The sequence below is a fragment of the Pleurodeles waltl genome, chromosome 3_2 (assembly GCF_031143425.1).
Source record: "Pleurodeles waltl isolate 20211129_DDA chromosome 3_2, aPleWal1.hap1.20221129, whole genome shotgun sequence".
NCBI classification, from domain to species: Eukaryota; Metazoa; Chordata; class Amphibia; order Caudata; family Salamandridae; genus Pleurodeles; species Pleurodeles waltl.
Genome location: NC_090441.1, coordinates 208,636,826 through 208,650,458, shown reverse-complemented (window position 1 = coordinate 208,650,458; position 13,633 = coordinate 208,636,826). Strand labels below are relative to the sequence as shown.

General features: G+C 41.8%; 1 protein-coding gene across 2 annotated transcripts in view; it reads left to right on the top strand.

Annotated features, from left to right (window-relative positions):
- LOC138286783 (apolipoprotein L3-like) overlaps positions 1-13,633 on the top strand; it is a 486,723-nt gene that overhangs the window by 435,830 nt on the left and 37,260 nt on the right. For both annotated transcript variants that reach the window (XM_069227283.1, XM_069227281.1), the window contains exon 5: positions 11,836-11,917. In XM_069227283.1, coding sequence (XP_069083384.1) covers positions 11,877-11,917 — 41 coding nt within the window. In that variant the 5' untranslated portion in view covers positions 11,836-11,876. The remainder of the gene's footprint in view (positions 1-11,835; positions 11,918-13,633) is intronic.

Sequence of the window (13,633 nt, the reverse complement as noted above, 5' to 3'; positions counted from 1 at the left end):
TCAGAGGAAAAACCCTTTAGGAGTCCTCATTAGACAGGGTCAACATGTTTCGCGTCGTGTGGTCCCCACGGATCCATGACGCTTCATCAGGACCAAAAATAATAATACGCTCTTCTCCAATTAGACAAATTTATTAACAAAGCCAGTCACTTACATTGAGGAATAAGAGGCTAAGTCACAGTCAGGTCGCCCTAGAAAACATAAAAGACAAAGCACCGAATCGTGCCCAAAAGTGGTCATAAATATCATCATGCAAACATTGTGCAATAAAGCAAGACTCAAAAAAAGGAGGAAATTAGGAGAAATTATGATGACAGTAAGGGAGCTTACCACCCCCAAGTCGGGAACAGGCTCCTTTAGTAAGCACGTCCCCTGGACTAGGCTATCAGCTAAACATAGTAAGCATAGATCATTGATAAATGTAAATATCAATAGTCAGGTGTAAAAGTATCGAACACAATTCTCATTGGAAGTCAATACAACAAACAACCCAAAGTCTCTTCAAATATCATGTAGACAGAAGATTTGTTATATGTATACAATAATAAATGTAGGTGCTATTGTCCGTTAATCAAGTTGTTAGAAAGTCCATAAAAACCAAAGGAAAAGTTGTTATTGTACCATCACAACGGACTGGAGCTCATTATGGCAGTCAAAAAACAAGTACCCCCGAAATCAGCACATAATGTTGTTTCAACAATGTTTAATAGTGGTACTCAAAAATGCAAGTGATGTAAAAATGGCGAAGGATTTTTAAGGGCGCGTTCATTAGAGTAAACGAGGACAGAAGTTAACTCATATAGTCGCCCGAGGTGCCATTCGTTAACAAAAATATAGTAATAATACAGAAGGTTTAGCAGGGTACTCACTCTCGTGCCGTTGGTCCGATCTGAGGACCTACCCACCGGGACGTGGAACCGCATCAAGACGCGCTGAAACGTTCTCGGAGTTTAAAAAGGTTGCGAGGACCCGGAAATCAGGTCCCGGCCCGTCGGAAATAGAAAAGGTGCTCCTTCAGTGATTGTGGTCTAATAGAAATAAAAGAAGGCCAAAAGCTGTCGGCCATCTTTGATGAGGAATCTCTTATGATAAAGATGGGAGAATCAGTATACAACCCCAAGGCAATATTACCACCATATAAGCGGTAGAAAAAGTCATCTCCAAAGGGAGAGGAAAAAACCTTTTCGTGCAGGACGTCCCTTAAGTCCACATCCTTCTAAAAATTAAGTACATTATTAGCAACGTTAAAAATTGAAAAAATGGAAAAATATATCTCATACAAAAATGCCATCTGAAGACAGTCAGCTGGATGTGAATGTCTGTTTATTCAGATTATATGGAAAAGTCAAATGTACCTCTAAAGTCCAATCAGTACATTGATCCATTTAGAATGTGTACATCCAATTTATGCTAGTGTGGTCCAAGGAATATCATCATTAAGACCCCGTATATTGGTTCCCAATTTGAACACCCATCTCTGTTCTGTTCTAAGAAGGTGTACTGGATCATTGGGTCTTATTTTAGGTGCTTCTAAAACCAACCACCAAAGGTCGTCAGGGGAATGTTTAACCGCTCGGAAATGTGTGCTAAGTTTAGTGGTGATTCTATTGCACCTAATGTTACTGCGATGTTCATTAATGCGGTTTTTTACCGGTCTGGATGTCATGCCAATATAGCGTAAGTCACAAGGGCAGGTGATCATGTAAACACAATTCCTAGTGTTACAATTAGTATGTTTTTTAAGGTACCATGTACCTATCGGATCTAGATTCACTGATGTTAGATTTCTGGTAAACGCACAAACATTACAGTTACCACACGGGTGATGTCCTACAACCGGAGGAAGACCCCACAATGTCTTCTGGGTGTGGGTATCGGTTGGTGGTCGTGGACGGGTGTGAATAACCATATCCTTGATGTTAGTTGAGCGTTTAAAAGCAAATTGGGGTCGAGAAATCTCATAACCACCACTGGTCAAAATAGACCATCGTTTATTAATCAATTTCTTGATTGAATTAGATAGGGGAGTAAAAGTGGAGACACATGTGATTCTCGATTGAGGCGTTTTATCAAAAGTGGTAAGTAGAGCCTCCCTGTTGTTGTTTCTCGCCCGTTTGCGTGCCTGTCTTACAATTCTGGAGGGATAATGCCGTTCCAGGAGTTTATCTTGTAGAGCATCAGCTTGGTGGTCAAATTCAGAAGAGGAACTGCAGTTCCGTCTAAGTCGTAAAAATTGGCCAACCGGTAAATTATCTCGTAAAGATTTTGGATGATGACTTTCATACATTAACAAGGAATTGCGGTCAGTCGGCTTGTGATAGATGGAGGTAGACAATTTGCCGTTATTTATAGTAATCATCAAGTCGAGAAAAGGTAACTGAGTTGCAGAAACAGTAGACGTGAATCTAAGGAAAGGATCAATGGTATTGATCCAGGTAGTAAAGTGATCGGCAAGTGGCAGGGGACCCTTCCGTATAATCAGGATATCATTGATATATCGGCGCCATAATGTGACATGATTAGAAAAGGGATTAAGTGGTGATAGGATTAATTTCTTTTCAAAATCAAACATATACAAGCATGCCAGACTGGGGGCGAAGGTACTGCCCATCGATGTATCCCGGACTTGATGATAAAACTGATCATCAAATTGAAAATAATTTTCTGTCAATGCCAATCTGGCTAGTTGCATTATGAAGCAGACTGGGGTCGAAAGAGTATCAGATGACTCCTGTAGGGCTGACTCTATAACTTGTAGAGTCGCTTCCTGTGGAATGTTGGTATATAATGCTTCAACATCCATGGTGATTAGACCTTGTACAGTGTTGGAGTTGTTAATCGACTCAATCAAATTGAGAACGTCTTTTGTGTCCTTCAAATAGGTGGAGGAATTCTTAACCAGAGTCTGTAGAAAATGATCGCAAAACATTGACAATGGTTCTAAGACCGAGCCTATCCCCGAGACAATCGGGCGTCCTGGGGGTGGTGTAATGTTTTTGTGAATCTTTGGTAAGCAATAAAAATAAGGAACTCGTGGATACAAAGTGTCGAGGAAATCAGCCTCCTTCGGCGAGATCCACAGATTGTTCTTAGCTTCTTCAATCAGGATCCTAATCTGAGTCTGTAGTCTGGTGGAGGGATCGACCCTAATCTTAGCATAGTAAGTGGTATCGCTTAACAAACGTAAACATTCTTGTTTATAATCTGAAGAATTCATGATAACGATGGCGCCTCCTTTGTCAGCCTGTTTAATAGTGATCTGGGGATCAGATGCTAGATCAAGGAGCGCCCTCTTCTCTCTATTAGGGATGTTAATGAATGGATGTTTAGGGCATAATTTATATAAATCGGTAAGTACTGCTTTCTCAAAGGTCACGACTTCACTAGGCATAACCACTTGTGGAGGAACAAAAGTGGAAGGTTTTTTTTAAACCCGAGTCACACTGTGATGGTTCTACTCTCTTGTCCTTGAAAAAGAAGTGTAACCGGATTTTCCGGAAAAATTGAGCCATTTCTATATGTAGAAGGCATATATGGCATCATAGGGCCTTCTTTCAACCCCGCCCTATGATGCCATATATGCCTTTTTTAGGCCACGGCCGGGGCAGGGGCAGAGGCAGAAGAAGAGGAAGACGAGTTCAGTGGTCCAGAGAAGACCCCCAAATGGTGACCAGGAGCCAAACAAAGAGCTCCTCAGTGAGAACCTAGTTGTGAATTTATCATCTAGAGTACTTACTCTTACAGAAACAGATGTACTCAATAAGGGTTTAGGGTTTGTCCCCACACCCGAAGAGGACTTCTTCCGACTACATATAGAAATGGCTCAATTTTTCCAGAAAATCCAGTTACACTTCTTTTTTAAGGACAAGAGAGTAGAACCATCACAGTGTGACTCAGGTTTAAAAAAAAACCTTCCACTTTTGTTCCTCCACAAGTGGTTATGCCTAGTGAAGTCGCGACCTTTGAGAAAGCAGTACTTACCGATTTAAATAAATTATGCCCTAAACATCCATTCATTAACATCCCTAATAGAGAGAAGAGGGCGCTCCTTGATCTAGCATCTGATCCCCAGATCACTATTAAACAGGCTGACAAAGGAGGCGCCATCGTTATCATGAATTCTTCAGATTATAAACAAGAATGTTTACGTTTGTTAAGCGATACCACTTACTATGCTAAGATTAGGGTCGATCCCACCACCAGACTACAGACTCAGATTAGGATCCTGATTGAAGAAGCTAAGAACAATCTGTGGATCTCGCCGAAGGAGGCTGATTTCCTTGACACTTTGTATCCACGAGTTCATTATTTTTATTGCTTACCAAAGATTCACAAAAACATTACACCACCCCCAGGATGCCCGATTGTCTCGGGGATAGGCTCGGTCTTAGAACCATTGTCAATGTTTTGCGATCATTTTCTACAGACTTTGGTTAAGAATTCCTCCACCTATTTGAAGGACACAAAAGATGTTCTCAATTTGATTGAGTCGATTAACAACTCCGACACTGTACAAGGTCTAGTCACCATGGATGTTGAAGCATTATATACCAACATTCCACAGGAAGCGACTCTACAAGTTATAGAGTCAGCCCTACAGGAGTCATCTGATACTCTTTCGACCCCAGTCTGCTTCATAATGCAACTAGCCAGATTGGCATTGACAGAAAATTATTTCATCAAGTTTTATCATCAAGTCCAGGGTACATCGATGGGCAGTACCTTCGCCCCCAGTCTGGCATGCTTGTATATGTTTGATTTTGAAAAGAAATTCATCCTATCACCACTTAATCCCTTTTCTAATCATGTCACATTATGGCGCCGATATATCGATGATGTCCTGATTATATGGAAGGGTCCCCTGCCACTTGCCGATCACTTTACTACCTGGATCAATACCATTGATCCTTTCCTTAGATTCACGTCTACTGTTTCTGCAACTCAGTTACCTTTTCTCGACTTGATGATTACTATAAATAACGGCAAATTGTCTACCTCCATCTATCACAAGCCGACTGACCGCAATTCCTTGTTACTGTATGAAAGTCATCATCCAAAATCTTTACGAGATAATTTACCGGTTGGCCAATTTTTACGACTTAGACGGAACTGCAGTTCCTCTTCTGAATTTGACCACCAAGCTGATGCTCTACAAGATAAACTCCTGGAACGGCATTATCCCTCCAGAATTGTAAGCCAGGCACGCAAACGGGCGAGAAACAACAACAGGGAGGCTCTACTTACCACTTTTGATAAAACGCCTCAATCGAGAATCACATGTGTCTCCACTTTTACTCCCCTATCTAATTCAATCAAGAAATTGATTAATAAACGATGGTCTATTTTGACCAGTGGTGGTTATGAGATTTCTCGACCCCTATTTGCTTTTAAACGCTCAACTAACATCAAGGATATGGTTATTCACACCCGTCCACGACCACCAACTGATACCCACACCCAGAAGACATTGTGGGGTCTTCCTCCGGTTGTAGGACATCACCCGTGTGGTAACTGTAATGTTTGTGCGTTTACCAGAAATCTAACATCAGTGAATCTAGATCCGATAGGTACATGGTACCTTAAAAAACATACTAATTGTAACACTAGGAATTGTGTTTACATGATCACCTGCCCTTGTGACTTACGCTATATTGGCATGACATCCAGACCGGTAAAAAAACGCATTAATGAACATCACAGTAACATTAGGTGCAATAGAATCACCACTAAACATAGCACACATTTCCTAGCGGTTAAACATTTTCCTGACGACCTTTGGTGGTTGGTTTTGGAAGCACCTAAAATAAGACCCAATGATCCAGTACACCTTCTTAGAACAGAACAGAGATGGGTGTTCAAATTGGGAACCAATATACGGGGTCTTAATGATGATATTCCTTGGACCACACTAGCATAAATTGGATGTACACATTCTAAATGGATCAATGTACTGATTGGACTTTAGAGGTACATTTGACTTTTCCATATAATCTGAATAAACAGACATTCACATCCAGCTGACTGTCTTCAGATGGCATTTTTGTATGAGATATATTTTTCCATTTTTTCAATTTTTAACGTTGCTAATAATGTACTTAATTTTTAGAAGGATGTGGACTTAAGGGATGTCCTGCACGAAAAGGTTTTTTCCTCTCCCTTTGGAGATGACTTTTTCTACCGCTTATATGGTGGTAATATTGCCTTGGGGTTGTATACTGATTCTCCCATCTTTATCATAAGAGATTCCTCATCAAAGATGGCCGACAGCTTTTGGCCTTCTTTTATTTCTATTAGACCACAATCACTGAAGGAGCACCTTTTCTATTTCCGACGTGCCGGGACCTGATTTCCGGGTCCTCGCAACCTTTTTAAACTCCGAGAACGTTTCAGCGCGTCTTGATGCGGTTCCACGTCCCGGTGGGTAGGTCCTCAGATCGGACCAACGGAACGAGAGTGAGTACCCTGCTAAACCTGTATTATTACTATATTTTTGTTAACGAATGGCACCTCGGGCGACTATATGAGTTAACTTCCGTCCTCGTTAACTCTAATGAACGCGCCCTTAAAAATCCTTCAGCATTTTTACATCACTTGCGTTTTTGAGTACCACTATTAAACATTGTTGAAACAACATTATGTGCTGATTTCGGGGTACTTGTTTTTTGACTGCCATAATGAGCTCCAGTCCGTTGTGATGGTACAATAACAACTTTTCCTTTGGTTTTTATGGACTTTCTAACAACTTGATTAACGGACAATAGCACCTACATTTATTATTGTATACATATAACAATTCTTCTGTCTACATGATATTTGAAGAGACTTTGGGTTGTTTGTTGTATTGACTTCCAATGAGAATTGTGTTCGATACTTTTACACCTGACTATTGATATTTACATTTATCAATGATCTATGCTTACTATGTTTAGCTGATAGCCGAGTCCAGGGGACGTGCTTACTAAGGAGCCTGTTCCCGACTTGGGGGTGGTAAGCTACCTTACTGTCATCATAATTTCTCCTAATTTCCTCCTTTTTTTGAGTCTTGCTTTATTGCACAATGTTTGCATGATGATATTTATGACCACTTTTGGGCACGATTCGGTGCTTTGTCTTTTATGTTTTCTAGGGCGACCTGACTGTGACTTAGCCTCTTATTCCTCAATGTAAGTGACTGGCTTTGTTAATAAATTTGTCTAATTGGAGAAGAGCGTATTATTATTTTTGGTCCTGATGAAGCGTCATGGATCCGTGGGGACCACACGACGCGAAACATGTTGACCCTGTCTAATGAGGACTCCTAAAGGGTTTTTCCTCTGAGTTTATTGCTCATTGAAAGTAATTGAGCATTGACACTCATTATATTACTTTCTCTTGTTTTTAATCTTGGTGGCATCCCTGACTATTGATTAAAATGATGATATATGTAGGGTTGCTGTACCAATTTTATTTTTAATTTCTTTTGTTCTCTCCTTTGGGTATAGGTGCTTGAATGGAAGCACTCACCTTGTTTAGATAGTTAGTATCCATCTACAACTATCAGAACAATACGGTTTAGTGCTCCTCCTTGTGGGGAGCCCGTCAGGGGTTGCACTGCCGGCCTGGCGTGGAGCATTACCCAATGATGATACTAGTCATCTATTATGATGCTTGAGGGTTTTTACTCCTGATACTCCAGGTCTCTCTAGTTTTTCTTTCCTTTTCTCTCATGGAACAGTGTACTTTAATTGTGTTGTATCATAACCCTCGTCTACTGTGTTGAAACGGAATATAAGATGGACGTCTTTTTTCATCAACACCCTATCTAGATTGCCTCCTCTATTGCCTGGTTGTATGGTTGACAGAACCGTCCACCTATGGAGGGTTAGGCACAGGATAATTTGGGGTCTCACAACCCTCAACCAGTAACTAGTACAGTTTATGTATGTTTTCTCTCAATATCTAAAATCGATGAAGCCTAATCATGTGACACAAACAAGTTTCTTTCAGCATACCATATCTAATTAGCAGCTGCAGGATCTTCTCCTGGAGAAAGCGCAATATGTGTTTTAGGAGAAGATATCATTTGTGAATGCAATACTCAGTTCATTATTCTCCTAACACCCCCTTCTGGCTGCCAACACTGGAAAAAAAGGGTTATGCTTTACAGAAGTATGCAAAAACCTACTACTCTGAATAAAATGGCTTCTGGGCATACTAGAGCCATGAAACTTAGTAAGCATTATTATGATCAGATCATTAAGAAACAACATCCAGATTTTATTATTACATATATCAGTACATACAGTGGTATGCTGATTTCTATATTAAAAAACAATAACGATGAAGTACATAAGATTGTATAATTGTGTTTTCACAATGATCATGGACACCTCAAAGCATGCTCATACATGTATCTAATCAAGCTGATATGTACCTCTCATCCAGTTAATGAATATCTTTAATCATGCATTCCTAATTGTAGGAAAGTACCATCTTGCCTGGCATGCTACCCCCATATTTCACTGTATATATGTTGTTTTAGTTGTATGTGTCACTGGGATCCTGCCAGCCAGGGCCCCAGTGCTCATAAGTGTGCCCTGTATGTGTTCCCTGTGTGGTGCCTAACTGTCTCACTGAGGCTCTTCTAACCAGAACCTCAGTGGTTATGCTCTCTCTTTACTTTCTAAATTGTCACTAACAGGCTAGTGACCAATTTCACCAATTCACATTGGCATACTGGAACACCCTTATAATTCCCTAGTATATGGTACTGAGGTACCCAGGGTATTGGGGTTCCAGGAGATCCCTATGGGCTGCAGCATTTCTTTTGCCACCCATAGTTAGCTCTGACAATTGTTACACAGGCCTGCTACTGCAGCCTGAGTGAAATAACGTCCACATTATTTCACAGCCATTTACCACTGCACTTAAGTAACTTATAAGTCACCTATATGTCTAACCTTTACCTGGTAAAGGTTGGGTGCTAAGTTACTTAGTGTGTGGGCACCCTGGCACTAGCCAAGGTGCCCCCACATCATTCAGGGCAAATTCCCCGGACTTTGTGAGTGCGGGAACACCATTACACGTGTGCACTATACATAGGTCACTACCTATGTATAGCGTCACAATGGTAACTCCGAACATGGCCATGTAACATGTCTAAGATCATGGAATTGTCACCCCAATGCCATTCTGGCATTGGGGAGACAAGTTCATGATCCCCCGAGTCTCTAGCACAGACCCGGGTACTGCCAAACTGCCTTTCCCGGGGTTTCACTGCAGCTGCTGCCAACCCCTCAGACAGGTTTCTGCCCTCCTGGGGTCCAGCCAGGCTTGGCCCAGGAAGGCAGAACAAAGGACTTCCTCAGAGAGAGGGTGTTACACCCTCTCCCTTTGGAAAAAGGTGTCAGGGCTGGGGAGGAGTAGTCTCCCCCAGCCTCTGGAAATGCTTTGATGGGCACAGATGGTGCCCATCTCTGCATAAGCCAGTCTACACCGGTTCAGGGATCCCCCGGCCCCGCTCTGGCGCGAAACTAGACAAAGGAAAGGGGAGTGACCAGAGCTCCGCCATCTTGGAAACTGAGGTGCTGCTGGCACACTGGACTGCTCTGAGTGGCCAGTGCCAGCAGGTGACGTCAGAGACTCCTCCTGATAGGCTCTTACCTGTGTTGCTACCCTATCCTCTTTCCTAGGTAGCCAAACCTCCTTTTCTGGCTATTTAGGGTCTCTGCTTTGGGGAATGCTTTAGATAACGAATGCAAGAGCTCATCAGAGTTCCTCTGCATCTCTCTCTTCACCTTCTGCCAAGGCATCGACTGCTGACTGCTCGGGATGCCTGCAAAACCACAACAAAGTAGCAAAGACGACTACTGCAACCTTGTATCGCTGATCCTGCCGCCTTCTCGACTGTTTTCCTGGTGGTGCATGCTGTGGGGGTAGTCTGCCTCCTCTCTGCACTAGGAGCTCCAAAGAAATCTCCCGTGGGATGACGGAATCCTCCCCCTGCAACCGCAGGCACCAAAAGAACTGCATCACCGGTCCTCTAGGTCCCCTCTCAGCACGACGAGCGTGGTCCCTGGAACTCAGCAACTTTGTCCAAGTGACTCCCACAGTCCAGTGACTCTTCAGTCCAAGTTTGGTGGAGGTAAGTCCTTGCCTCCCCACGTTAGAATGCATTGCTGGGTACCGCGTGATTTGCAGCTGCTCTGGCTCCTGTGCACTCTTCCAGGATTTCCTTTGTGCACAGCCAAGCCTGGGTCCCCGACACTGTAACCTGCAGTGCACAACCTCCTGAGTTGTCCTCCGGCGTCGTGGGATCTCCTTTTGTGACTTCAGGTGAGCTCCGGTTCACTCCTCTTCGTAGTGCCTTTTCTGGCACTTCTGCGGGTGCTGCCTGCTTCTGTTAGGGCTCCCTATCTTGCTGGGCCCCCCCTCTGTCTCCTCACGCAAGTGGGGACATCCTGGTCCCTCCTGGGCCACAGCAGCATCCAAAAACCCTAACCGCGACCCTTGCAGCTAGCAAGGCTTGTTTGCGGTCTTTCTGCGTGGGAACACCTCTGCAAGCTTCTTCATGACGTGGGAAATCCATCCTCCAAAGGGGAAGTTCCTGGTCCTGTTCGTTCTTGCAGAATCCACAGCTTCTACCATCCGGTGGCAGCTTCTTTGCACCCTCAGCTGGCATTTCCTGGGAATCTGCCCAATCTCGACTTTGTCGCAACTCTTGGACTTGGTCCCCTTGTTCCACAGGTACTCTCGTCCGGAAATCCACCTTTGCTGCATTGCTGGTGTTGGTCTTCTCTGCAGAATTCCCCTATCACGACTTCTGTGCTCTCTGGGGAATATAGCTGCACTTTACACCTACTTTTCAGGGTCTTGGGGTGGGCTATTTTTCTAACCCTCACTGTTTTCTTACAGTCCCAGCGACCCTCTGCAAGCTCACATAGGTTTGGGATCCATTCGTGGTTCGCATTCCACTTCTAGAGCATATGGTTTGTGTTGCCCCTATACCTATGTGCTCCTATTGCAATCTATTGTAATTCTACATTGCTTGCATTACTTCCTTTTGCTATTACTGCATATTTTTGGTATTGTGTACATAAATCTTGTGTATATTTGGCATCCTCATACTGAGGGTACTCACTTCCTTTTGCTATTACTGCATATTTTTGGTATTGTGTACATAAATCTTGTGTATATTTGGCATCCTCATACTGAGGGTACTCACTGAGATACTTTGGCATATTGTCATAAAAATAAAGTACCTTTATGTTTAGTATATCTGTGTATTGTGTTTTCTTATGATATTGTGCATATGACACCAGTGGTATAGTAGGAGCTTTGCATGTCTCCTAGTTCAGCCTAAGCTGCTCTCCATAGCTACCTTCTATCAGGCTAAGCTGCTAGAAACACCTCTTCTACACTAAAAAGGGATAACTGATCCTGGTACAGAGTGTAAATACCCCTTGGTACTCACTACAAGCCAGGCCAGCTTCCTACACTAATGCATCTCTGAAATACTTCTAATCCCGCCCATAAATCCCTCTGTTACTATTGTTAAATTCTTCTAATCTTGCTCATAGGTGTCACCAATTATTATCATAACTACTCTTAATCATGTTCTTAAATACCTCTAATCCATCTCATCTATCTGAACATGCTTCAGATTACCTAATGAGCTGCTCTTAAAGTACCTCTAACCCTCCTCCCTAATGCTCACTCTCAGTTCTAAGAAGCCTTGCCATTGTACAGCAAATAAATGTGTTTTTACATTACTTTATGTGACTAAGCATAAATATAAATTTGCTTCTTTCAGTTGGTAATGTTGTCTGATAAATTGGTTTTCAACTTATTTCTCAGAAACCTGAATCTGACTCACGCATACAAGCTCATCCAAGAACATGTTTTGCAGGCAAAGTCACCCCGGTGTCCTGAGAAGGAGGTAATGAGATAGTGTTTTATAAAGCAATACAAATCACAAATATCCATGTTCTGGCAAATTCAGAAATGTTAATTGTATTAAACGCTGAGCTAAGAGCAGTTCAAATACTGCAGAATGTGTGTAGAAGGTACAGAAATCAGTAATTTTCAATTCTAATGGTGACTGGGACAATTATAACTCAGATGAGAATCTAACCAAGAATCCGCAATATTAACTTGCAAAAAGTATAAATATATATTTTCTTTGTTTAAAAACTTGCTTTATTAATGACCATAAAAGGTAAAATAATTACAAGTTAATCAGTTATAATGTAGGTTCCAATTAGAAGTTACACAGTTAACAGTAGCAAAATTGAATATCATACTGAGATTATCAATATTAAATTACAAAGTATTTTTATAGGTTTTATGTATAAGAAGAAAAGAGAAGAAGAGAAAAGGAAGAGAAAAGAAGGGGGGAGCCTTACAAAAGAAACATTTATGGAGAGGTAGAAATCCACCAGTAATCATACAAAACGTAAACAACTATTATGTATACGATGGAACCATAAGAGGGATCAAATACCATGTTTTCAGGAGAGGAACCTTGAACAGGCGTGGACAAAAATTAAGTCAGAGGCCTCTACAAAAGGACCCTCTTAGTCATATATTGGACACAAGATGAATGAGCTCTATCGAGTCTGTGATTATAACACAGTAAGTTCCATTATCTTATGAGAATATTCTGCATAGTATCTTTCCAATTTGAAGTTATTTATAAGGCAACAGCAATAAGATCCACTAATGTCCCGGTCATGATATCAACATACCAGGTGCAAGAGAATCCTCCTAGAAAAATAGACTCTACAACAAATATTAATTGAACAGAGTATTTAGCAACAATTCTATCCTAAACCTGTTACCAAAAGGAATACACTTTAAGATTCTCAAAAACATGTGTAAACTATCACTGTTATCTGCATTTCAGGACCAACACTTACTATGTTTGACAGTTTCATTTTAGGAAGAGAAAATGGGGTTAAATAAAAGTTATAATAAGGTGGAAAAAGTGTTTGAGCAGTCCTAGCTGAATGAGAGGTCATTCAGCTAGGACTGCTCAAACACAGATTTTGATTCACAGGAGTAGTGGGAAGGATTGGCGGAAGTCTTTTTCCTATTGTAATTCAACTTTAGTTATCTGAAGAAAATAAAGATTTGTAAATTTGAGACGTCTTCTGTTTAACACAAAAATCAATGACATTGAAAAAAAGGGTCCATTATTGAGGAAGATTTTACGGATGGGAGGAATAAAACTTGTGTAATGGAGTGAATGAATTTGCTAAATTTATGCTGTGAAGATAATGGCTTATGAAACTTGTACTGGAATGTATGGAAGGATATGAATTGATCATTTATAATGAGGTGATCCACATACCTAATGCCTTTCTGAATGCAGTACTGCCAATAAATGAATCAAATCAATTAAGGGTTTATAAAGCGCAATTACTAACCTGTAAGGGTCCCAAGGATCTAAGGGAGGGGTTGACCTCTGAGCTTCAGTTGAAGAGCCAGGTTTTAACGTCCTTCCTGGATTGAAGAAGTGATGTTGACTGCCTGAGGTACAGGGGCAGGATGTCCAAGCTCTTTGCTGCGAGGGCGGCAAAGGATCTTCCACCTGCCGAGGCCTTCCATATGTGGGGTACGGTGGCTAGTGCTTGTTGGGCATAGTGGAGAGGTC